The sequence below is a fragment of the Berkeleyomyces rouxiae genome (assembly GCF_048999995.1).
Source record: "Berkeleyomyces rouxiae strain 22BRR77 chromosome Unknown BrBRR77_ptg000012l, whole genome shotgun sequence".
In the NCBI taxonomy this organism is placed as follows: Eukaryota; Fungi; Ascomycota; class Sordariomycetes; order Microascales; family Ceratocystidaceae; genus Berkeleyomyces; species Berkeleyomyces rouxiae.
Genome location: NW_027396502.1, coordinates 2,991,522 through 3,014,430, shown reverse-complemented (window position 1 = coordinate 3,014,430; position 22,909 = coordinate 2,991,522). Strand labels below are relative to the sequence as shown.

Here is a 22,909-nt window from a genome sequence, read left to right as displayed (position 1 = left end):
TTGTTGTAATGAGGTTGTGGTAGTGAAGTAATGTAGGTAGGTACCACGAAGTAGAGTGTCGAGATGATCAATGTAGCGAGTCAAGAAGGGATAGATTTGAAAGCAGATTGAGTAGGCCCAGACAGGCACAAGTGGTTTGATGCAGGACGAGGATGGTTGACGCAGGAAAGAACCAGGCGCAACTCTTGTAAACATGGGGGGACACTATCGTGGCTTTATAGTCGAGACAGTGAACAGGATAGTGTGTGTACAGACAGGTATGCACATATAAGTATGCATAAATATTGATAACTCACACGACTACACGTTTGCATGCACACCCAAGTTCCATCCATCCCGTCGGCAAAAAAAACAAGTTCCACAAGGTTGTCGCCCACCCCCGACGGCCAGTCCTGTGCCGCCTTGTCTTTGAGTTGATGCTCCTTTCGCTCCTCCCTATTTCCTCGCTTGTCTCTGAGACCTCCGGCAACGGACACGAACAGTATGTATACAGGCACCTTTCTTGGCCTGGCCTCTCTCATAACCCGCTCAGCCGCTACTTCTACTAGCAGCACACAATTAGTTCAACAATCAGTCTTGGGCTTTTGGCAGCACAGACGGCGGCTTTACGCTTCTTCTAAGCCGTCATAGGGTGAGAAAGATGGCTGAAGGATTCCTTCTCTGCGTAGACCTAGACCCACAGACACTGAACAGATGGGGACACAAACTATTGTACACAAGACTAAGTCTGCATGCCTCTGGATAGATGTCTTGTTAGTATTCTGAAGTACTAATGAGACTAGGAATCTGTGTTGAGCCAGATATGGCATCACCAAGAACAAAATGCTGCACATGTAGCCACATACATCTTATGTAGCTCCGCCGCAAGTTCAAAGCCACTCTTTATTACAGGCTTGATATCTCCAAGACTGCAAGTGGCCCTCCTCTCTTCTCAATCTTCAAGATTGTCTTCCATCTTGTCCATGTGATCAGCGTTGTACCAAAAGTAGCTTACCGGATTTAGACCCGAGCTAGACTGATAACACACAGCATGGTTCTTATCTACATGCATAACAGGGATTAGCAGGGAACAGGTATCACATGACCACGAGTTTGTGAGTAAGCGAAGCCGTGATTAGCCGTGAATTTTTCTTGTGCTCTCAGTATTTTGGTGGACTTTTCATACTGGATAGGCCTCCTGACTACCGTGGGCATTTAATCAGATTGACCCAAAAGCCGACAATTGGCGAGCTGAGAGACCCCATGTCATCCTACGGGACGAGCATCCTATCTATGCCTGGAGCATATCTTTATATACTGCTAGTTACCTCAGTGCTTTGCATATTTGCTTTTTTTTCTCGATATAGCGTCTGGTCACGCTGCCCATTCCACTGACGAAATCGGAGCAATGTAGATAGCAAGCGCAAAAGGAAAAAAAAAAGACATCCCCACTGGCAGCTTGGGCCACGGGTCGTATCAGAGGATGATACTCTCGAAAGTCTTACTGAATAGCATCATTTCCAACTCTTCAATCTCATGCCATTACATCAACTATCGTCCGACTGCTGTCTTGAAGGAGATAGATAAAGCATAAGAACCCTTTTTCTTTCTCCAGTAACTAGCTAAATGTGAACCCAGGCTTACAAATAGAATCTTTGTTTTCAATCACTTCTCTTGGCCTCTTCTCCCTTTGTGTCTAACCACTAGACATTTTGACCGATTTTACGCAGTAAGAATAATTCTACCTTTTTTTTTTTCCAAAAACGATCACAACAACCGACTCGACTCGACTCTATTTATTTAGCCACTACAAAAATCAAAGAAATCGAAAGACCCCAATCTAAACACCGAATCGTTAGTTCAACCCCCTCCATCAGGCTAACTAGATGATTTCTGCACGCCATAATAGCGGCACATTAATTGACGATTAAACAACAATTACTGCCCCAAAAACATACATCTTTGACCTTTACTTGAGAAAGGCTCTAGAATCTTGGCCATTTCCCACTTGAGATGACCTCTTTTGGGGTGATGAATTGTAGATGGGGTGAATATTGTGCCATCAATTTTGTCAAGTGCCACTAGGGTTAAGTGCAGAAATGATATCTACACAACCTCCCCTAAACGTTCGTCAAATTTTGGAACACACGTGACCTTTTACCATGAGAATTTGGCGACAGGGGGGGTCGGGGGATGGGGGCTTGAACATCGCGAAAAACGTCCAAGTCAAAATCAATTCAATTCCCAAAAATTCAATTCAAGGCCAATTAAATTCAAAGAAAAACCATAAGTGAACACTCAGGTTAGCTTTGGATCGAGTGTCGTGTAGCTGTATTTTCATGAGTGGTGACATAGAAAAGGCCGAGTTAAGTCGCGATAATTTGGTTGGCCTTTTTTTATGTGGAGAGATGGTCACGTGTGCTCCAAAATTTAACGTGGCAGTGCGCTAAGATCATCTACACATGTTTGTGTTACACAATGAAACGTATAACTATTAGATGAGCATCCCCAAGTATGGATATCGAATGTATGTGATCATGTAATGTTTCCTCACCATTTTCACATCAACATACTCGAATTGGAAGAGTTAGGAGTGCATATAGAGGTGGGATGAGTCTTCCTGAGAGTTTGGCTTTGTCACAAGCTTCCGTAGGAGACCATGTTGAGAAAATATGGACGGAGCTCAAAAGTCTTGGTCTATTTCACAACAAACGCACATGGAAATCTGATTAAAAAGTGCAAGACACAGGCTACAGTGATTGCTATGACGATGCTGCATTTATCTCCTAGCTAGAGTCAGTCATACATCTGTTTGAAACAGTAAGCTAGAGCCTCTTTATGTGCACTTTCGACATTCAGCTTACTGGCTATAATTTACTCGAGAGTCTATGTGCGGGTTCCATACTGGCAACAATGATTTAGACAAAGATTTGCGCCGTAGCTATATTTTCAGGAAAGTCTAATTCATCATCTACCGTTGAATTCTATTCATGATGTTCTGTGTCTAAAAGGCCATGAAAAGATGATAATGAAAAGAAATGGCCACATTTTTACATCATCGAAGTCTATCTGGTTGCAAGTTAAAAAAAAAGGGTGAATAAGATTGTTGATGAAGTCGGTCTGAATCTTATTTGATAAGCGATGAAGAGTTTGATGTGGTTATGCCATGGGGGATATTTTTAATAGTTGGTTGAATCATACATTTTCGTTCCCCTAACTTGTTGTTCAACCAGTTCATACTTTTATTCAAGGTGGAAAGAAGATTAAATCCTGAAATCTAGCGCGTTAGATGTTTTGACTACGAAATGAATCAGCGTGATAATCATTCTCACAGTGATGAAAGCCATGTGAGATTGACAAATTGTCAAGAATCCCTGAATCGAAACATTATGAGTCTTGGCAGTAGGGCCTAGATATTAAACCCTGGATAAATGCATGCTTCAAGTTAGCATTTCCTACAATGCGACCATAACACAAGGACCTTCGCTTCGATACTTTCTTTTGCATATAAGAGATCATAAAGAATTGTGAAAAGTAATATGGGACATCAAATATTCATATATTCTAGTATCTGTTGATTTCCAGGTACCCAGTTCCTCCAATCCTTAAATCCAACAACGATCTTTCGCCAGCGCAAAGCGAGAAAACAAAACAAAAATGCATAACAAGACATAAACATAAACAGAGTCCGCCAACTTGGGCGGACCCGCCAGCCACGACAAGATCTGGGTTCATTTTTCTTTTGTGAAAAAAGACAGATATTCGGGCTTATAACCGGCAGCTGAGATACCGACCGATGCTCTGGCAGGGCGTATCCAAGACAAAGACAAAGGAGAAATAATGATAAAAACGTAGAGGTAAAAAGCCAGATTTTGAATGCTTAGAAGTCGAGATGGTCTTCATTTAGAAGTACATCAAATCTCGGACTTCTGTGTTCAAAACGCCCGACCTGCCAGCAGAAAGGACATTAAATGGACCTGCCGGGAGATTTACCGGATAGGAGCCATCTTGTCAGCCCACTTTGGCTGGATGAATAGGCCGGAAGCGCTGGCGTAGACCTCGCCGGTGTGAGCATCAGACACTGAACCCTCAACCCAGGCCTTGCGACCCTCGACCTTGATGGTCTCGGCCTTGAGAACGATGTAGCGGTTGACGGGGAGAGGGGCTTTGTAGTCAACCTTGAGGTTGGCAGTGACTGAGATCTTGGCCGGCAGGCGAGGGAAGGTGGCACGAGCCATGCACTCGTCAAGGAGCATGGCTTGCAGACCGCCATGGACGATTCCCTGGTGGCCAGCCAGACGGCGGCCCATATGGTAGTAGCCCAGCAGAGCACCGACCTGCTCGTCGAGGAAGATGATGGGACGGCAGGCCATCTTGCCCTCGCCACAAAGAGTGCTGTAGGTCAAGCTGGTTTCCAAGTGCTCCTCATCCAGCATGAGAGGGGCACGGATAACGCGCACGCTTTCGCGGGCCTTGAATTCGGCGCTCTGGGAGTGGCTGGCAATGACGTCAAGAAGAAGCTCCTCATGCTGCTCCATGGTCAGAGCGCCGGGGTCAATGGACTGGCCGGCGAAGGGGGCGGCATCGTTGGCCGAGGGAGTAGGGGTCGCAGTGGCCAGCTGAGCCAGCTTACGGGAGGACGCAGGAACCGACGAAGAAGTGACAGAAGGAGTAGAGGCCTGTCTCTGGTAAGCTATTGGCAAGCGGGTTAGCAATGCGATCATGTGACTATGGGATTGGAATCGGCGGGTGATCCTCGGTTCAATATGCCAATTTCTTTGTTTCGTTTTAGTCTTTTTTTTTTTTTTTACCATCTAAGAGGCTCAAGGCCAGAGCTTTTGGATGGTTGTAAATGGCAGATACAAACGCAGACCTCACATCAACCTTGTCCTACAACACCACCGGCGGCTACATACCTCTGTTGATAACGACGGGAGCGCCACTGCGAAGCGACTGCTTCAGGGATGAAGCAATGGGGGCAGTTTGGAAGCCATGGGCTTGGGCGCAGGCTCTGGCCAGCGCAGAAGAAGAAGAAACGGTTTTGATAGAACGGGCAAACATGTTGGCGGCTTTGGATCTGGCTACTTTGAGAGAAGAGCGGGAACGAGAGTGCATCAAGTCGACCGAGGCGAGAAGACGGGGAGATTCTTGTGAAGAAGTTGTTGACAGAGACGGAGCACAGCTGCAGACTCTGAAGGGCGATGGAGTAGCGGAAGAAGATGGAAGAAGAGGCGTTGTTGGATGATGAATGAGAAGATGTCGAGCTTTTCTTTGCGAGTTCAGGACGTTCCTCTTGCCGGTCTTTATCTTCCAGCGGCCCTCCGTCGGTTGCTTTATTTCCCTTCCCTTTTTCGTGCTCTTTTCGTTTATCTCTGAATCCCAGTTATTTCCTGCTTCTAATTCTCCTTAGATCCCCCACCCCTCTCTCGCTCTATCTTGTTCACCCTCCCAAAGTCCCACACCTCGCCTCGGTCATGGCAATGAGAAGGATTTTCGGGTGCTCCAGGGCTTGGCCGGGCCTTGGTGGCAGTTGTTTCTCATCGACTAGGCGGATGAAGTTTTTGGAACCCTGAAGCGACATGTTGATGTGTCTACCCCTCAACGCGCCTCACCTTACCGTAAGATGTAGACCGTTTTTTTTTCTCTCTCTCTCTCTCTTTCTCAGTCTTTATCTCTCACTCACACGTATACGTACACCATGAAACCTCGCGCGATAGGTTGGCTGTGCGCCTCGGTGTTCTACTTTAGGTTTCCTTTTGGTCTTGGCGTTTGGAACCCTTTCCCCCTATATGTCCACCCTCCCCTGTCGGCCTCATCTGCGCTTCAAGTTGTCGTTATCGTCCCAAGGGGGTGTTATTTGGCGATGAGCCAACAAGACCAGGGCAAAGAAGAAAAAAAAGTCTCGTTCCTTAGCTCCCCCGCCTTCAAGTATTCTTTTCTGTGCTATCTGATTATGTCATTCGACCACCCCCTTCCTTGTTTCTCATCCATCCTCGTCATCACCATGAAGCTTCTCTGTCTGTCTGTATGTATGTGTACGGTTGGACTTGGGCAAGCATCTGAGCTGCTTCTCCTAGCTGAGTTCCATCAGGTGAAGACGGATGCCTGTATCGATATCTTTGGCCCCTCGTTCGGTGCTCAGGCATGGGGATCACAAAACAAGAAAAAAAAACCCTGGAAAAACGCCGCACAGCAGCTGCAAGAGTATGGAGGATACATATACCAGTGAGTAGACAATTACATGCGCCATTTCACAGATCCGAGTGCAACGAAAAGAAAGGCGTGAACGAATTCTTCTTGGCAGAGCTAGAAAGCTAAGTGGTGTCTTTTCTAAGGCTTGTTGTGGTGTCGAGTCGTCGGGTTTGTCTGGTTGAGGCTCTGTATCTCAGTGAGCCGTGCTTATATTTGGGTAACATAAGCAGTTTTTTTTTTGCTCCCTGAAAATTTTCCGCCCCTAACCACTCACCATTGTTCCTGTTTTCGTGTCTCGGCTTCGCTTTTCTTATCTTTGTCATGTACTTCTACTTAACTGCATGGAGTTACATAAGTGTGCTAGTAGTCTTCGTAGCACCCGTCGTAGTCCCGACCTGCCGCCTCTTGAGCCTCGATATCAGGTGTCTATGTTCTTTCTATTTTCCCCCTACACAATGAACAAGCCAATGCTTGGCCCTTTAATAGTTCTGTCTGGCCTCCGTGAAGTGCCGCTGCTTCTTTTAGAATGAGGCTCTAACAGAAACATCCAAACTAAATCTCAAACGGGCCTTAGCACAATGTCTAATGTCTAAATACTAGCTCGGTGGAGTGGGCCCCTTGGACGGAAAAAGAGGACCAGGCGTTTCTTGCCAAGCTCGAATGAGGACACATAACGGCGGCCATGTGCTGGTTTCTAGAGGAGAGAGCAGTTGTGCCCATATCATATCTGCTTGGAGCAGGGGTCCGGGACCATGTTCTACTTCTTCCACAAGGCGCACTTCTAACATAAACTGCACCTGACTCTCGGATTTACTTTTTCGTATAGTTGGGTACGGATGTTTGTTGACATGTGTGAATGGCACTATCTTGACCTTGTGAATACTTGGACAAACTACAGTACTGCTGGCTACTATTACTACTACTAGTTACTACTCATGTGTACATATGTATATCCGACTATAGCGAGTTGCCATGTCCCGCAACCTCTCATGTCCCTACTCACACCCCCTTGTCCGCTAAAAGTAAAATTAAGCGCGTGCACATTTTCACCTCCTAGATGGTCTGCTCCGAGGGGGAAAAAGAGGAGGGATGGAAGCGGCACAAGCCCAACGAACAGAACGCTTTATCCACAGACACTCCTCGCAGCTCTAGCGGCAAGAATAGCCCTCTCTATCTGCCATCCTTCTGCTTCCTGTTGCTTTTTCTGCTGCGCACGGGCCCACCCGGGCCTTTTTCGTACCATGTATACATCTATCCATCCATAGTTACCTGGTGCTTTTGGCCCTCGGCTTGAAACGGATTATGTCGGGACTTGTGCTTAACAGCCGCTGAAAATAAAGCTCTGAACAAGATGTGGGGGGCACTCTGTATGATTTGCTTTTCGCTGCGACAAAGCGGCAGGGGCCTAGAGGCTGGAGATGGCAACCCCAAGCGCCCATGAGTTCCAGGCCCCTCTCACCGCCCTGAGCCGTCGTTTTCTCCATAGTGTATTTGTCTCATGGGGCTTCTAAACCGATCAACCAACTGGGCGGATTCGCGGATTTGCGGCGCTTGGCATTTCAGAACACAGTGCTCCGTAACTTCTCCTTGGTTAGTTGGTTAGTTGCGTGTGTCTATATTGTTGACCAGCATCAACTAAAAGACAACCCCGTCGCGTCGAGTCCCTTATTTTGTCACACTTTCTGTTTCCATCCAGTGCACAACTTGACGACACATGCAACCTGTATGTATTACATCCATATAAGCTTATTGTCATGTAGGATGGTGGCCAATTCTCCTAATATTTTGATTGCACGAGTCTAGAAAGTCGCGACGTATTCTATTCCAACTTTTCTTGACAGGATATAGTCACCGCCCTTTGACACCTTGAATATTAATAATCTAACTAAACAAACAAAAGCAGCAGTATCATTTTTCGTCATCAACCCTGATACTACATATCTGCATCTCAAATTACACAAAAAAATGTCCCATAATTCTCGCAAACATATGGGGTGAACTCCAGCTTCGTTTGAGCTAGCTGGTACATATCACAGCGCTTGTAAATGAGTGCATACTTTTCCTTGCGCGTGACGTGAACCTCCAAGTACACACACTCGCTCATGAGCCGCTTTGCATTACAGGTTGTATTGTTGCAACACTCTCCTTCATTTCTCTCCATGCCCTCATTTTGGGCCGCACTAATTGTATACTTGCATAGGTACTCTTGTTTTGAGTCATTTTCCCGTACGCAATAATCTCTCTATCAAGACCGCACGTTATTTCTTCTGACCTCCCAGGCCAAATACCGAAGCTTACTCCATATTTGTTCACTTTTCTAAGTATATGCTGCCTCAACCGCCGCTATACTGCACAGAATCCGACTGTTTTAAGGCAGGGGCGTGGCGGGCTATGATACCGAGCCCTAATCAGCTCCGGCATACTATCCTTCTTCATCCGCACAGGCGGTGTGATTCAAACGGGTTTCCTTATTGCGTGTGTTCGTATACACGTACACTCCATATTGCGTAAGATTCTTTTTTTCTCATGATTTCCAGCTGGTACGTGTTTTGTAGAGACTACGGGGCGCTCTTGGCGCCAGGGAACAAAGCAACGGACACAATGCCCTTAGAGGTATGTCGTGCTTTTTAAGGTGAAAAATATCATGCTATGTATGCAGTTACAGAACCACATAGTTAGTTACATGTCGTTACATAGTTAACTACTTGTATTGTTAGTTAGTTACCACTACACCAAAAACGAACGGCCTGGAACTTTGTTTCTCATTCAACCCTCCATGTTCAATTGTCTAAACCGGACATTTATCTTCTAATTCGAGGTCTTGTACTCAACATGACTGTAAGATGTGGATAGCACTCTTTTGATGAATAACAGTACTTTGGCCTGTTGACAAGCTTGTTCATTGTGCTAGTCTGGCAGGTAGGTATAGCTGTGTAGATAGGTAATGTGTGCCATCCACGACTTGCAAGAGTTGCGTATGTTGGATTTCATTGTGGGACTTGGATGTCCATGGTTCTAATGAGCTAGAGAAGATCAGACAAGACACTATCTCTTTCCTTGCAGTTAGTTGACACAAGATGCCGAAACCAAACACTTGACTCTAGTAGCCGCTTGCCGAAGCATGTGTCAATAAAATGGAGACCTATCAATTATCAGGGTGACAGAGGTATCCTCGAGTAGTTAAGCATCCACTCGCACTACATGTGTTCTGCACCTGTCACATCGACGAGCATACGTGTTGTGCAAAAAGAACTCAGACGGGCGTGTAATATCTACATTACGCTCACAAACAGAAAAAAATACCCAAGAATAAGACATGTGAAAAATCAACTTTTCGTCTGGTCGTCACATATGGTCAAATCCACTGATGCGATGGAAATCCTGTTGACATCCGTGCGCTGGGGGTTGCGGTTAGATGTATCAATGAGGCTGATCCTGTTCCTCCATGGGTATCAACCTTACCATTGGCAAGTCCGAGGCTTTATTGCCGAACCTTTCCTTGTGAATTTACATGTCCGACCGAGGTCCGAGCCGAGATAACCGATACCTTTGTTTCTCCATGGTTAGAGAGTGAATATGAATATCAACAAAGCCCTGGAAATGTGCCACACCTCAGTAGTGCCAGGGCAAAATTATGCGCAAGGATACAACCATTATAATGTCTATAGTTAGCTACACTACCACTGCCAGACTCATGCTTTCAGGACGTGAATGTGGGCATTTTGACCATACATGCAAATTTGACCACGCATGGTATCTATGTACATCGACTTTGTCATCCAATAATAACTCCTCGCGCAAACCTCACATCTAGAAAGTGGTTGACTACTTTCTTTCTTGGTAGCAGACTTTAAATGACCTAGACACTTATCTCAAAACAGAAGATAATTGATGTATGTAACTAACTACCCTCAAGCCATGAGCTACAAACCTGGGAGCAAGTAGCACTTGAGTATGACAACTTGCATGTATGAACAAAACAGTGGTTATCAGTGGAACAGAACTCCCTCCTTTCAATCTTCGGTAAATCATCAGAATCCCAAGACAACCACAAGCATACCATTCAGATATGTATTTCGCTCCGTTGTAGTGGTAGGTATCAACACATCATTTTTAAGGCTGGCAGTCCACGGCTCAAAAAAATACACGCTAACGATGCTAGTTACTACAAGGCCAACCTCATACCTTCACCGCACAGTTGTCTCTGAGTGATTTGATATCAGTGCGACTTGGTGTTTGTCTAACAGACCTTTGTCAAGATTAACCATACACCATCACAACCCTTTCACCGCTCGTCAGTCGTTCTCCAACGGGTGAGTCTTTTTCAACTACATGATCCTGATTCTCAATGATGATGGTGACGCTAGATACTCACAGTAACTACCGATAAACAAGAATACCTATCAAAAAACTAATAACTAGTAACTTGGAAGAAAGCGTATTTTTCGAGCTAGGGACGGTTTGGGTGGTGAAGATGCGCACGAGGACGGAAATGGCGGGGCAGTTTACGACAGCTGGTTCAATGTAGAAGTGGTGCTTATGATTAAATTCTTTATCAACCTGTACGCAGTTCAAATGCTATGGGATGGTCTACCTGACTCATTCGGACAGACACTACTATGAACATGAGCGTGGGCCCCTGAGTTGTGATGCAATGTGCTCAAGGAGATGGCGATCTTGGTTGGTGAAAATGAGGGGGTGGTCGGTCGCCTTATCAATCTCAAAGATTTGTAAGCGGGAACATTTAACCCTAATCATTGACCATGACCAAGAGATAACCCTATTGTCCACCTGATGAGTGAAAGACCATACTCCGCATGTATACACATTCTCACGGCAAGTTAAATGGGATTGTTGATTTGCAACGCGGAAGCCGGACGGATCCAGCTATGTTTACGAAAAAACAAAACTATCGTACCCTACCAGAGTCAACCTCCCATGCCATACCTTCACACATGAGGTAACAATTGACATTAGAACCCCCGTGCCAATAGCTAGTGATCTCCTAGACCTCCATCTACCACCTGGATCTTAAAAAGTCATGGCAGACATTGAAACCTTTGTGCAGCAGCAACTACCAATTCCCAGGGAGGATTGTGAAATATTCCCTTATGGAATATGCCGTCTCGTTTCTACGAGACAACAGTAACTAGCTATAGCTACGTTAACTGACATATCTGGCACTCACTAATTTTTTGCGGCTTTGTGTAGCGTTTTACCGACCAGAAGATGTCAAACATTTGTTTGGTAAGTAATCAGTAACTATTTGTCTTGAAACAACATGAACATGACTGCACGTTTTTACATAAGAAGGACAAGTTTCTCTCAGTGATAGAGGGATAAATGGACGACTCGGGAAAAAAAGTGATCATATCGATCAAACCATCTATCCATCAGAAGAAGTCCTGTGATGAAGCTTGTAACCCTAGGACCTAAAAGCCTCGGTGAACCCTCATGTCCCCGTCACTAGAGACTGTCCGGATGAAAGATATCGGCAAAGAACTTAGCCGGACCGAAGCTGGATAAATACAAACACAAACCGGCCAGTCACTACGGTCTCCGAAGCTAGAATGTTTCTGACACTGAATAGATAAATGCCAACCAACCAGCTGTGCTGCGTTTGTCATTGCATGCATCTATACAAAGAAGTATTTGTAGATGTCTCCATCTCGCCAACATTATGAATTTTTGTTCCCCACCACATGCGTTTCCTGTAATCGTCGCAACAGTGTAACACCCACGAGGCTCACAACTCATATCTGCTAATTCACTATGATTCGTATTGTGGTTTTCGATGACTATGTCGGCCTCGCAGCCAAAGCTTTTGGGTCCCTTAACCCTTCCAAATTCTCCGTATCTTATTTCCCCGATACCTTGCCCGCCTACGCATTGGAATCAACAACAGACGATTGCCGTTCGCAACTACTGGAGCGCCTTGTCACCGCAGATGTAATCAGTAAGTGAGAAACGCGCAATGACAACATGGAGGAATCGACAACTAGCCAGCTATGTATTTCTAGAACTCGCTCTAACAATCGACAATCGTGCTTTCTCTTGTTTTAGGTACGATGCGTGAACGCACTCCCTTTCCAGCTGAACTCGTTGATCGTCTGCCAAATCTTAGATTGCTACTTACGACTTCGAGGCGCAATCTTGCCCTGCATCTGCCGTCGTTCAAGGCTCGATCTATTCCCGTAACTGGCACCGAACAGCCGAGATCAAACGGCGGCTATGGCACTGATTCCACCACTCAACATACAATTGCACTAGTGCTAGCATTGGCCCGGGGTATTCCAGCATCAGTCACAAGCATGGCTAATGGTGGTTGGCAGACTCGCCGAACCATGGCTGTTGGGCTGGGAAATAAAACCTTGGGAGTTATAGGCTTGGGAAGGTTAGGGACCTCTGTGGCACGGGGCTTGCATCTTGGCCTTGGAATGAAGGTTATCGCCTGGAGTCCTAATTTAACACAGGCCATTGCAGATGAGCGTGCTCGAGAGGCTGGACTCCCTGTCGAAGACCAAGCGAGTGGACGCAAGACATTCTGCGTTGTATCACGAGAGGAGCTATTTCGCGAATCTGATGTCGTGTCCATACACCTCGTTTTATCAGACAGTTCGCGAGGAAGTATCACCGTTGCCGACTTGTCATTGATGAAACCTTCCGCCTTCTTTGTTAACACATCTCGCGGACCACTTGTTTGTGAACGCGATCTATTGTCCCTTTTGAAGCAAGGCCGCATTGCTGGGGCAGCATTAGATGTGTTCGACACGGAACCATTGCCACAGAATAGCGAATGGCGCACAATAGCATGGGGCGAAGACGGCCGTAGTGAGGTTATTATTACGCCTCATGTTGGCTACATGGAGCGTGATGTACTAGAATCTTGGTATGAGCAGCAGGTTGAGAACCTCCTAGCCTGGGATAGAGGTGATCCGTTGAAGATGCGACTGGTTTAGAAAGAGAGGTTGCAGAAAGGGATGCTTGTGCTAGTAGAATTATTACTTTTCAATATACACGTAAGAATTATCCCATTGTACCATAGTGTCAAGAACGTATCTTGCAGTGCATGAGACAACCACCGCGCAAGCCGCGAATGTCCTTTGATTTGACCAATGATCTGCGCAGTCTAGTCCATAAGTCACCGAGCACGCTGGGCGAAGTCTCTGAAGATGTTCCTAGTAACCTATCTTGCCGAGATGTAATTGTGTCATGGAAAATTTGACCTGATGACAGTGTGGTAGCTAACTTGATAGGATTCCTAGCAGCACGATAAACAAAGTCCGTGATCAAGCACGCATGGCACTTGTACATGAACTACCACCAGAGGCCGCCGCCAGAAGTGCGACAAGATCAACGCTAGTTGACAATACAAGTGGTACTTGTACTGGTACTTATACAGCTGGAATCCTGCGTCTAGTCAAGTGTGCCTACATCGATGTGTTTTCACTCGTAATATGACTGCATAGTTGTACTTGGCCAAGTAGCTGGAGGTGGATGAGATGATGCTGTTGTTTTTAGGGTTAGGGTGCAAGAAGACACACACAGGCAATTGTTCAGGTGGACAGAACAACTATGTACTTGAAGATGCTGTACATTAACAGTTTGTATGCTGCCGGTTTGGCTGTTTGCCTGGTTTGGTATAGGACATACCAACTACGGGCTGGTCTACACACAAAGCTGTAATCTGTTCACTTGGGGTTCCCCTTCTCGTGATGACATGTCCAGACAAAACAGGCTCTTTGCATTTCGAGACCTTTTACCCAAGACGGAAGAAACCTTATTGCGGGGATTCTGCTTATCTAATCCGATGAAGCATAAAGGTACGACTGATTTTCCTGGTAGAGTTGTATTTTGTGGCGTCGTTTGGTGGCCTCATCCATTCTCCCCTTTCTTCTTTCCAATTACTAGTTAACCAGTCTAAGCATTAGTTGTAGTAAGCACTGAGCATAACTAGTATCTCTCTGGCTGGTGCCATGTTGCGCCGACTGCCGGATCACAGCTACTCCTGCTACTACTACATTGCTACCACTACTACCGTCCTGTGATGCATGCTCGGCGCCGGCGACCTCCCCTGTTGTTTCTTGGGCATTACGCAGCTTGGTCCAGGACGAACAAGCACCCGATCACACATATATATGCTACAAGTATACATAACTATACATAGACATGCTGCATGCATGTATGTACATAGCTACATATGTAGAATGCGTGTACCAGTACATCTGAATAGCCGTATATCGTGTAGTTAGTTATCGAAAGCCATCTAGTTATGTAGTTATCCAACCAACCAACCAACTGGTTAGTTTGTCAACTAGCTGGTTATAACCATCTACGTTGATGTGTCATCGTAGCTTGCTCTAGCTTCGACAGAACAGCACTATATGAACTCTGGCTGTTGGCCATCACATCCCTTAATGCCCTTTTCTTCTTTTTTTTTTTCACATCCTCCTGCTGTTAGTTTTCCTGGGGACATTTTTCCCCATCATCTACCTAGTTGGGCTCGGTCTGAGCTTGTTTACGAGACAGAGAATGCCGTCGTTTTCTTCTTCTACTGAGCAAGACCGCATTCGCTTTAGGTATTCCATATTTGCAGTTGTTTGAAACACACTGAGACAGGCAGCTATCTGATAAGTCATCTGCAGAAGTAGGCCTCTCTCTTCCCCCAAGCCGTGTTCACAACCCGCAGATTGCCAATCATTCCTGCTTTTGTCATCTGACCTCTGGCCTCTGTCTCTTTGCTCTCCGGCTGCTCTCTGTCAGGGAGCAAAGACCCACCGCGGGAATCTGGCTTGGATCTATACTTTCTTTGCCTCTGGTTCTGATTTTCAGGAACTTGCCGCTCTGTAGGAATTGCTGATTAATTTGTAGTTGGTTAGCCATAACTAGTCACCTTGGCTGTGTAGCAGACTACATAAAGTACAAGTGACTACACAATCCACACCACCGAACCGCAAACTGGACACCAACTTCTTTGCCGAGAACCTCCATCTCTCGGGTACCCCATGTCGGGACTTCCCATAAAGAGACCGGCGAAAGAGTCGGCCTCCTCGAATCAAAACTGGCTGGATACTATCTTTATCTCAAATCCCTCCGCATTCACTAACACTGCCTATCTATCCGCCAATCCACAGTTCAGCTCAGGCGCCTCAGATCCGGCTGTTAACGCCGATATCACCAACCATACACTCCAAGAAGCACCATCGCAAGCACGGCAAGAAATGGAGCCAAATCCCAAAAAGGTCAAAGTTACGAACGAGTTCTCTACTGTTGTCAAGCGGAAACTTCAATCGTCAAGGCGCACGGGACAGGCATGTGATCGTTGCAAGGTATGGGCATACAACCAAGAACTCAGATCGCCCGACACGGATACCATCACTTCACCGGGTCGCTATTCACCTTTCGTGCGCTTTGCCAGATTCTGCAACTGACACTTTCGACTTCAAACTTCTCTAGGTGCGGAAAATTCGCTGTGATGCACTGCCTGATGGATGTTCCCATTGCATGCTTCTCAATCTTCACTGCTTTGTGACTGATCGCGTCACTGGCAGGACTGAGCGTCGTGGATATTTGAAAGAACTGGAGACTGAGGTTGGAGTTCTACACACGCGGCTTCACGATTTAGAATTATTACTCGCGTCTCAAGGCACTGAAGTTTTCCCACTGTTACGCCCCAATCACGGAGACGGATCCGAGACTGTCGACCCTTCCGCCCCCGATGCTGAGCCTCTATCTCACACCCAACCAATGAGACCGGATCCCCAGGACGGCTGGTATCAAAGTGGCACATTATGGCTCCGTAACACTGCGAAACCGACAACCGAAACCGACAACGATGTGCCATCTCGCCGACCCTCTCGAGGCCCGCCTTCGGAAGCAACCACAGCTCGCTCACCTCGCCAAGGAAGTACGCCGTCGCTGACCAACTCTCTAAGCTATCTACCCAGCACTCTCAAAGCCGACAATGTGGGATATGTAGGTGCAAGCATGGATGCCGCACCTCTCAGCTCTCTGTCAGGAACTAAGCTTCTCATCATGGGCACCGCTATCGACACTGGGGATTTTGAGAGACCAGATTACCAAGAAGGCGCCCTCTTACCCGGGGCGTTCACCCCTAGATATAACAAGTCTGTACAGGCTCTTTTGCAATCTATGATGAACAGAAACCCCCCGCTGCCCAACATGAGTTTGCCGCCTCGTGATGAGGCTTTCAGGTACAGTCAATGGTACTTTATCATGCTTGAAAAGTTTCTGCCGTTATTGCACCAGCCTACATTTTGGAAAATGGCAAGTATTCACTATCGCTTGAGAAATACCACCTGATTGCCATTTTTTAACATTTGATTCTAGTTGACGCGAATCTACGATGAGCCCGGATACGAACCGACTGCCTCCGAAGCGGTGCTCGTTCATATAATTTACGCAACTATGCTCTTTCACTACGGAATTCGCAACATCAACTCACCAGACGACCAAGCCAAATACAATGAGCTTAGTAACAAGCATTACCATCATGCTTTGAGCCGATTCTATGAACTCCTTTGCGAGCGGTCCATCCAAGCATGTCAGGCCATCACTTTACTCGCTATACATGCACGAAACTTCCCAAAACCCCATGCCGCAATCATCCTAAGCAACCAAGCACTTGGGAGAGCATGGTCTATGAACTTGAATCGACGTGCTAACCCGACCAAGATGAGCTGCATTGATATTGAAATGCGTAAACGTTTATGGTGGGTAATTTTGCTACTAAACGTTACCATGCAAGGTTATATGGGACGGCCAATGCCCGTCACAAACCGAGACTACGACGTGGGATTTCCCGAGCCAATACATGATGACATGATTACAGAGAATGGGATCGATACCTCCAAGAATCTCAAGTTTCCTTACTGGGTGGGCCTTGCGGTTTTTCGCATGATGCCCTTGTTCATTGACTTGTACTCTCATCTTTACAGTACAAAACGAGACTTCAAAATTTACGCCACAGCTGTGGCAGAGCTCGAGACCCGGCTTCAGGCTTGGAAAAGCTCGTTGCCCATACATCTCATTGTCGAGCCTGGCCCCATGAGCTCTTTTCCCCCCGACTGCGATCGCGTTACGATTTTGTATATACAGGAAATCGAGGTTCGTTTCCGATTCTTCCTACGCCATCCAAATGTATCCATGACACACGATAGTCATCTTGCCGAAGAAAACATACGTATCTGCGAATCTCTTTCCGAAAAGATGCTCTCCATCCTTCTGAATCTACTTGAACTGAAGTCCTTGGATACCACCTGGGCATCCATGTCAATGTACGGCGCATTCATGTTCACTACCATAGCTGCACATTGGCAGCGAAGGTTCACGGCTACCTGCGAGTCTATCTATAATCTGCGCGTTTCGATTGATAAATGGATGGTGGTTATTAATGAAGTCGGGTGTCTAATTGGTAAGTTTCAAAACCTTCACCGGGAATACCTCTTGAAATCGAGCGCTGCTAACCGATTACCAAAGGCGCCGGGAACCACGCGATTGATCAGATGCGGAATATTGCCGACCGAAGTATAACGCAAATCGAGGAAGACTCCAGGCCCGCTTCAAATAAATCTCCAGACATGACTACACCAAGCTCCGACGTACAATCACAATCACGTTCCAATCCGGCACCATCGGCCAAACAAGACATGTCTTTTCTCAACTCGTTTCACACACACCACCCCGAGAATTCAACCTCACAATCTGTCCAGATCCCAAGCTATCAGTATAAATTTACCCGCGACCCGTCAACAGAAGCCGTGGCCTCGGCCGCCCAGGCTAGACATCACGCTGCGTACAACTCGGCGTTGTACTATAGCAATGAATGTGATGACCTGGATGAAGATGAACACGAGGACCATGCGCAGCCCTTTACTTTTCCATCTTCCCAACCAATTCTTCCACCCACTTCCCTGCCAAACTTTGGTGAGGGTGATGACGATGATAATGGGTGGCCAGAAAGCAATGGGAGTACCAGCATACGCAATGCCTGGCGTGAATGGGCCGAGGCTGTTGTTGAGAATCCTCAGAGACAAGCCTTTAATAATTTCCTCCCTTTAAATCCCCCAAATCCGAACAGGACTGTGCCTCCGGTCTTGCAGGATACGAACATGCGCACCCAATGGCCCATGTTAGTGTTCCATGATCCTAACCTAAATATCCCGGCAAGTGATGACGGTGACTATCCAAGGCAACGAGGTCCTGATGGTAGATGAGGAAACAAAACATCCCACCAACATAATGTGAAGAGAAAGTGATCCCCTTGAGCAAAACTGGTGTAAGACATTGTGAATCAATGTAGCTTAATTCGACATTGACGTGAGACAGAATTTTGGTGTCAAAGACTTGGGTCTAGATGTTGTATATATAAATGGACATTTTATTTCAACGTTTACTTGTACAACGAAACCTTCAGAAGGAAGTCAATCGAATGATAAATAGAGTTCAAGAGGAGAAAACACACCTGTCGTCTATTCCAGTTGCTACTAGCCTACAACACCTCGCTAGACATTGAAGTAAATAAAAATGAAGTACTGAGAATAGTTTGCACTTCTAACTCAGCCCTACCGCCACGTTGAGAGTGAGACCCGTGAACCATCACGCCGAGGTCGAGACGCGGTTTTTCTAACCATCGTGTCCGCATCAGAATTCAATGTTGAGGACTGTGAGGGTATGGGTTGGCCTAACGGCTGACCAGCCAAGCCACTAATAGTGACACGTCTATTAATTGCGGCACTAGATGATACAGTTCGACTCCCTCTAGCTGGCGAAGAGCCAATGTTCATACGACGTGCTTGGCCAGAAGTGAAAGCCCGATCACTAGACCTTGAAGGAGGTGGTGAGCAGACTATGGGCGAGGGGCGTAAACCAGTCGAGCTTCGGCGACGAGATGATACGCCGTTCAAAACTGCTGCTGTAGAGTTCTGGGCATTTCTTGAGCCATTGGGAGTGCCGCGAGCGTGCTCAGAAATTGAAGCTAGACTGGAAACAGACGAGATTCGGCGGCCACCAGGCATAATAGGGCCACTGCTTACACCCAGACTACCAGCAAAACCGAGAGATATGCGCCGACTACTAGTTTGTTTTGCCTTGGCCTGAATTGCGGAACGGATCTTTCGCGGGGACAAACTGCCTTCATTATCAGAGCCTGAGCCAGAGACACCAGTAGTGTAAGAATTGGGATGAGAAAGGGGCAAGGATAAGGAAGTAGTTGCCAGGGGATGAGACTCAGGTGGCAAAAGGCCAACACCGTTAGAACTCACACCAAAGGAAGAAGAAGCGGAAGCAGAGGAGGAGAGTGTAGGGGACTTGTTTTCGTCCATTCCAAATCTGTTGCCAGTGCTACTAGAGTACGTGCGAGGGCTCGAAACCCGAGGAATAGAAGATGGCGAGCCAGAGCTATTGGCGTTGGCTAGATTCCGTAGAGTATCGGATGAGGCTGTCGAAGATGCCGAAAACGAGATAGGAATCCCAGATACATTAGAGCTGGAGGTTGGAGACGTTTTGGGGGCCTTGGACAAAAAGCCAGCAGCAAACCGGTTGTTAGGGCGCGAAATAGAGGCGGTTGAGACATCACATGACATGATGCTCGAGTTTCCGTCTTCTGTCGAATCATCTGCCTGCTGCAAATAGGAAGGTAATGCAGGCATTGTTAGCATCGGCTTTTCTAGGTCAGTATCGAGAGAGGCAGTAATGGAATTCGATGCAGCAATCAAAGATGAGTTTTGGGGCTTTGAGCCAGGAGACAACAGACCATGGGACTGAGCCTGCTTCTCTTGTGACTGTTGCTGATTACGGGGGGACATTGAAAAGCGTGGCGGTGTGTTGGCAAAGTCTGCCAAGGTTCCGGTGCCAGCTTCATCATCATCCCGCCATCTGACACTACGTTTCAAGTTGGACGGCGGTCGCATCAAACTAAGACGCTTCACCGGCGTAAACGAAGCACTGACACGCGTGCCTAGACCTGCCTTTCTCCGCCTCGGCGAGTTCCTTAGCGGCGAGGTGACCGAGGCAGAGAACGAGGCACGGGCCAAGGAGTCTTGGTCAAATTCGGAGCCGGAGCCTGGGCCGGAGATTTCGGCACTGGCATGGGTAGCCGAGATGAACTGGCCCGTCGCTTGAGCTCCAGAAGCGGAGACTGTGGCGTGGTGATGGGTGGTGTTGTTCTGGATCGTGGAAGTTGAGGAGGAATATGTAGAGTTGTAGGAACTGTCTTGGTCATTTTCGGCGTGAGGGAACCCATTGACTTGGCCTTGGTTAGGCCCCTGGCGGGAGTGGACGTTGAAATTGGCGCTCTGGGGCTGCCCTTGAATGTTGGCAGACGAGGAGATTGCCGAGGTGTGGTTGCTAATTGAGGGGCGAGAGAAGGCGAGGCGAGGGATTGGACCACGGGCGGAGTGCAAGGAACCGTTGCCTGCACCGGCAAAGCCGAGAGAGTCACGGGCGTATTTTCGCCGCCGCGGAGTCCCTCCTCCTCCGCCCCCAGCGCCGCGTTTTGCAAGGCCAAAGTGAGAATGTGCATGTGACGTGGTTCCTGAAATGTCGAGACCGCCCAGAGTGCCATCAGGCTTGACAACGTGAGACACGGCCTTATGACCGGATTCTAACAAGCGGTTGATAATCAGCTTGGCTTTGGCAACTGCATCCTCTTCGCTCATCCCCATCGTATCGTTCAGAGCCATTAGCATTTCCAGTTGTGCTGTTAGCAAAACCTGCATTAATGCAGAGTCTCCAGCCTTGTCTTGCTCAAGAATATCACGGTACATCTGCGACTGGGACTCCGTTTTGAGTCTCTCAACCTCCTGACGAAGGCGATTGGCTTCAGCGCCATCCATGTTTCGTTCAGGAAGCTGTTTGATACTGTGACTGAGGGCGGTTTCCATGGATCGTTCCCAGTGCGACTTTTCAATCTTTTGATGGAGGCTATGACGACTGTTCTCAAGCTCAATCATTATGCCCTCAGCTGTCTTGCGAATGGCAGAGAGGCTCTCAGGAATCGAAGGTCGGTCATCATGGTCGTTGTTTAGGTGTGCCGCGGCAGCACTTTCAAATGCGTCAATCCACGCCCTCAGCAGTGCTATGCGCCTCTCAGAAGCCTTCAGTTGGCGCATGTTATTGGCCTTCTCTTGACGTTCATTTGCCGAGTTGTCGTAGGCAGCGCGAATTCTCTGAACTCCTTCTTGGCATGAGGCATCGCGCTTCTCGGCCTGTTTTCGGTATTTGATAAGGAAGTTCTTTTCAGCATATTTTTGCTGTGCCTTGAGCTCGTTAATCAAGGCAATCTGCTCGTCAATTTTGACCAAGAAATCCTTCACATGGCGATTGACGTTGAATACATTGCGTGTAACCTTGGTTTGAATGTTCTTGGCCCGGTTGGCATAGCGCAAGGTGTTTTGAGTTTCATCGTAGTGAGCGCTGCTCGGAGAGACACAGACAATCATGACCGTTTTGCAGTTGCCGCCGAGAGAGAACTTGAGTAGTCGGGTAAGTTTGGAGTTTCTATAAGGTACATGGTTGTGCTTGCGCATGTCGCACAGGGCATTGATGCACGAACCCAAAGCCAACAAAGACTTATTGATGTTAGCGCCCTCGATGAGACGCTCCCCCCTGTTCTGGGTGGCACTAGCACGCTCGGATCCGGCAAGGTCGATGATACTAAGTGTCGCCATAGTGTGAGGCTCGCTCACCGCAGCGTTGCGATCTTTTTGAGCCACGTTAATCTGCAACACGGCGTGCGAGCGTGATGAGACAGCATTGGCCAAGGTGGGAGACACGGTACGATATTCGTTACCCCTAACAATCATATCCATTACTTCTTGCACATTCTTCGGGTGGTAGCTCGTCAAGCCAGCCACAGTTACCGCTTGGTTGGTATCCTCACGTAACATGAGTCCCTGCTTACTTCCACCGGGGACTAGTAAGTCACGAATGGTTTCATTGTAGATTTCGAGGTAGCTGAGCGAGATCTCCGTGACCTTGTCCTGGCTCTTCTCGTCAATCTTCTCAAACAACTCCTGCATGGTGAGGAAAATGATGCCAGGTTCTTGCGGCGTTCCTGTAATGGTATGTGTCTTTCCGCAGCCGGTCGCACCGTAGGCAAAGACAGTGGCATTGTAGCCATCCATCACGCTATCCAGTAGACCTTTTGTTGTGGCTTCGTATACGTCGGTTTGCGTGGCATTGTCGTCAAAGATGCGGTCAAAAGCGAAGACTTGATCCTTGGTCTTTTTGCCGGTGGGCAAAACCGTGCGAGAAAACTTGTGTACCGGGTTGTCTTCGGGGGGGTCGAATACTCTATAATAGAGGCGGGGAGAAGTTGGGCGTTAGTTTGTCACTTGAACGTATGCTTTAGGGGAAGGACTTACAAGCACCGGTCATCTATCACTTTGACGACGCTCCTTAAGCCCCGAGTCTGCAATTTGGGCGTGGAAACTCCTGCCAGCGACCCATCGCCGAGAAAAAGGGTTGACTCTTCCGTCCGCGTCATCTGCGCCGCTTCTCTGATAGTGAAGGGCCGAATCCTCACTGAACAGAAAAACAGAGGGGATGTTAGCAAACAACATGCCTGGCCTTGTATAATGGGTTAATCAGTGTTTCAGGCCGTACCCGCAACGGTGATGGAAGAAGCTGAAGAATCTGCCATTGAAGACATTTTGGATGAAGTAATAAAATCGAGATATGAAGATTCGGCAGGAAGTCGTGAGTGACGGGCGCAATA

General features: G+C 47.4%; 4 protein-coding genes across 4 annotated transcripts; 2 read left to right on the top strand and 2 right to left on the bottom strand.

The window, feature by feature from the left end:
- Positions 1–3,968: 3,968 nt before the first annotated feature.
- On the bottom strand, positions 3,969–5,040 carry BROUX77_008169 (uncharacterized protein; the record flags this gene model as incomplete). Its single annotated transcript, XM_073753344.1, has 2 exons — positions 3,969–4,672; positions 4,896–5,040. 2 exons carry the CDS (start codon positions 5,038–5,040, stop codon positions 3,969–3,971), a joined length of 849 nt encoding a protein of 282 aa, XP_073602462.1.
- Positions 5,041–11,943: 6,903 nt separating this feature from the next.
- BROUX77_008168 (uncharacterized protein) lies at positions 11,944–13,130 on the top strand (the record flags this gene model as incomplete). Its single annotated transcript, XM_073753343.1, has 2 exons — positions 11,944–12,127; positions 12,235–13,130. 2 exons carry the CDS (start codon positions 11,944–11,946, stop codon positions 13,128–13,130), a joined length of 1,080 nt encoding a protein of 359 aa, XP_073602461.1.
- Positions 13,131–15,176: 2,046 nt separating this feature from the next.
- BROUX77_008167 (uncharacterized protein) lies at positions 15,177–18,407 on the top strand (the record flags this gene model as incomplete). The annotated part of the gene is made up of 4 exons (XM_073753342.1): positions 15,177–15,500; positions 15,628–16,458; positions 16,522–17,605; positions 17,671–18,407. 4 exons carry the CDS (start codon positions 15,177–15,179, stop codon positions 18,405–18,407), a joined length of 2,976 nt encoding a protein of 991 aa, XP_073602460.1.
- Positions 18,408–18,755: 348 nt separating this feature from the next.
- On the bottom strand, positions 18,756–22,843 carry BROUX77_008166 (uncharacterized protein; the record flags this gene model as incomplete). The annotated part of the gene is made up of 3 exons (XM_073753341.1): positions 18,756–22,485; positions 22,557–22,716; positions 22,798–22,843. The coding sequence occupies 3 exons, from the start codon at positions 22,841–22,843 to the stop codon at positions 18,756–18,758; spliced, it is 3,936 nt and encodes a 1,311-aa protein (XP_073602459.1).
- Positions 22,844–22,909: the final 66 nt, after the last annotated feature.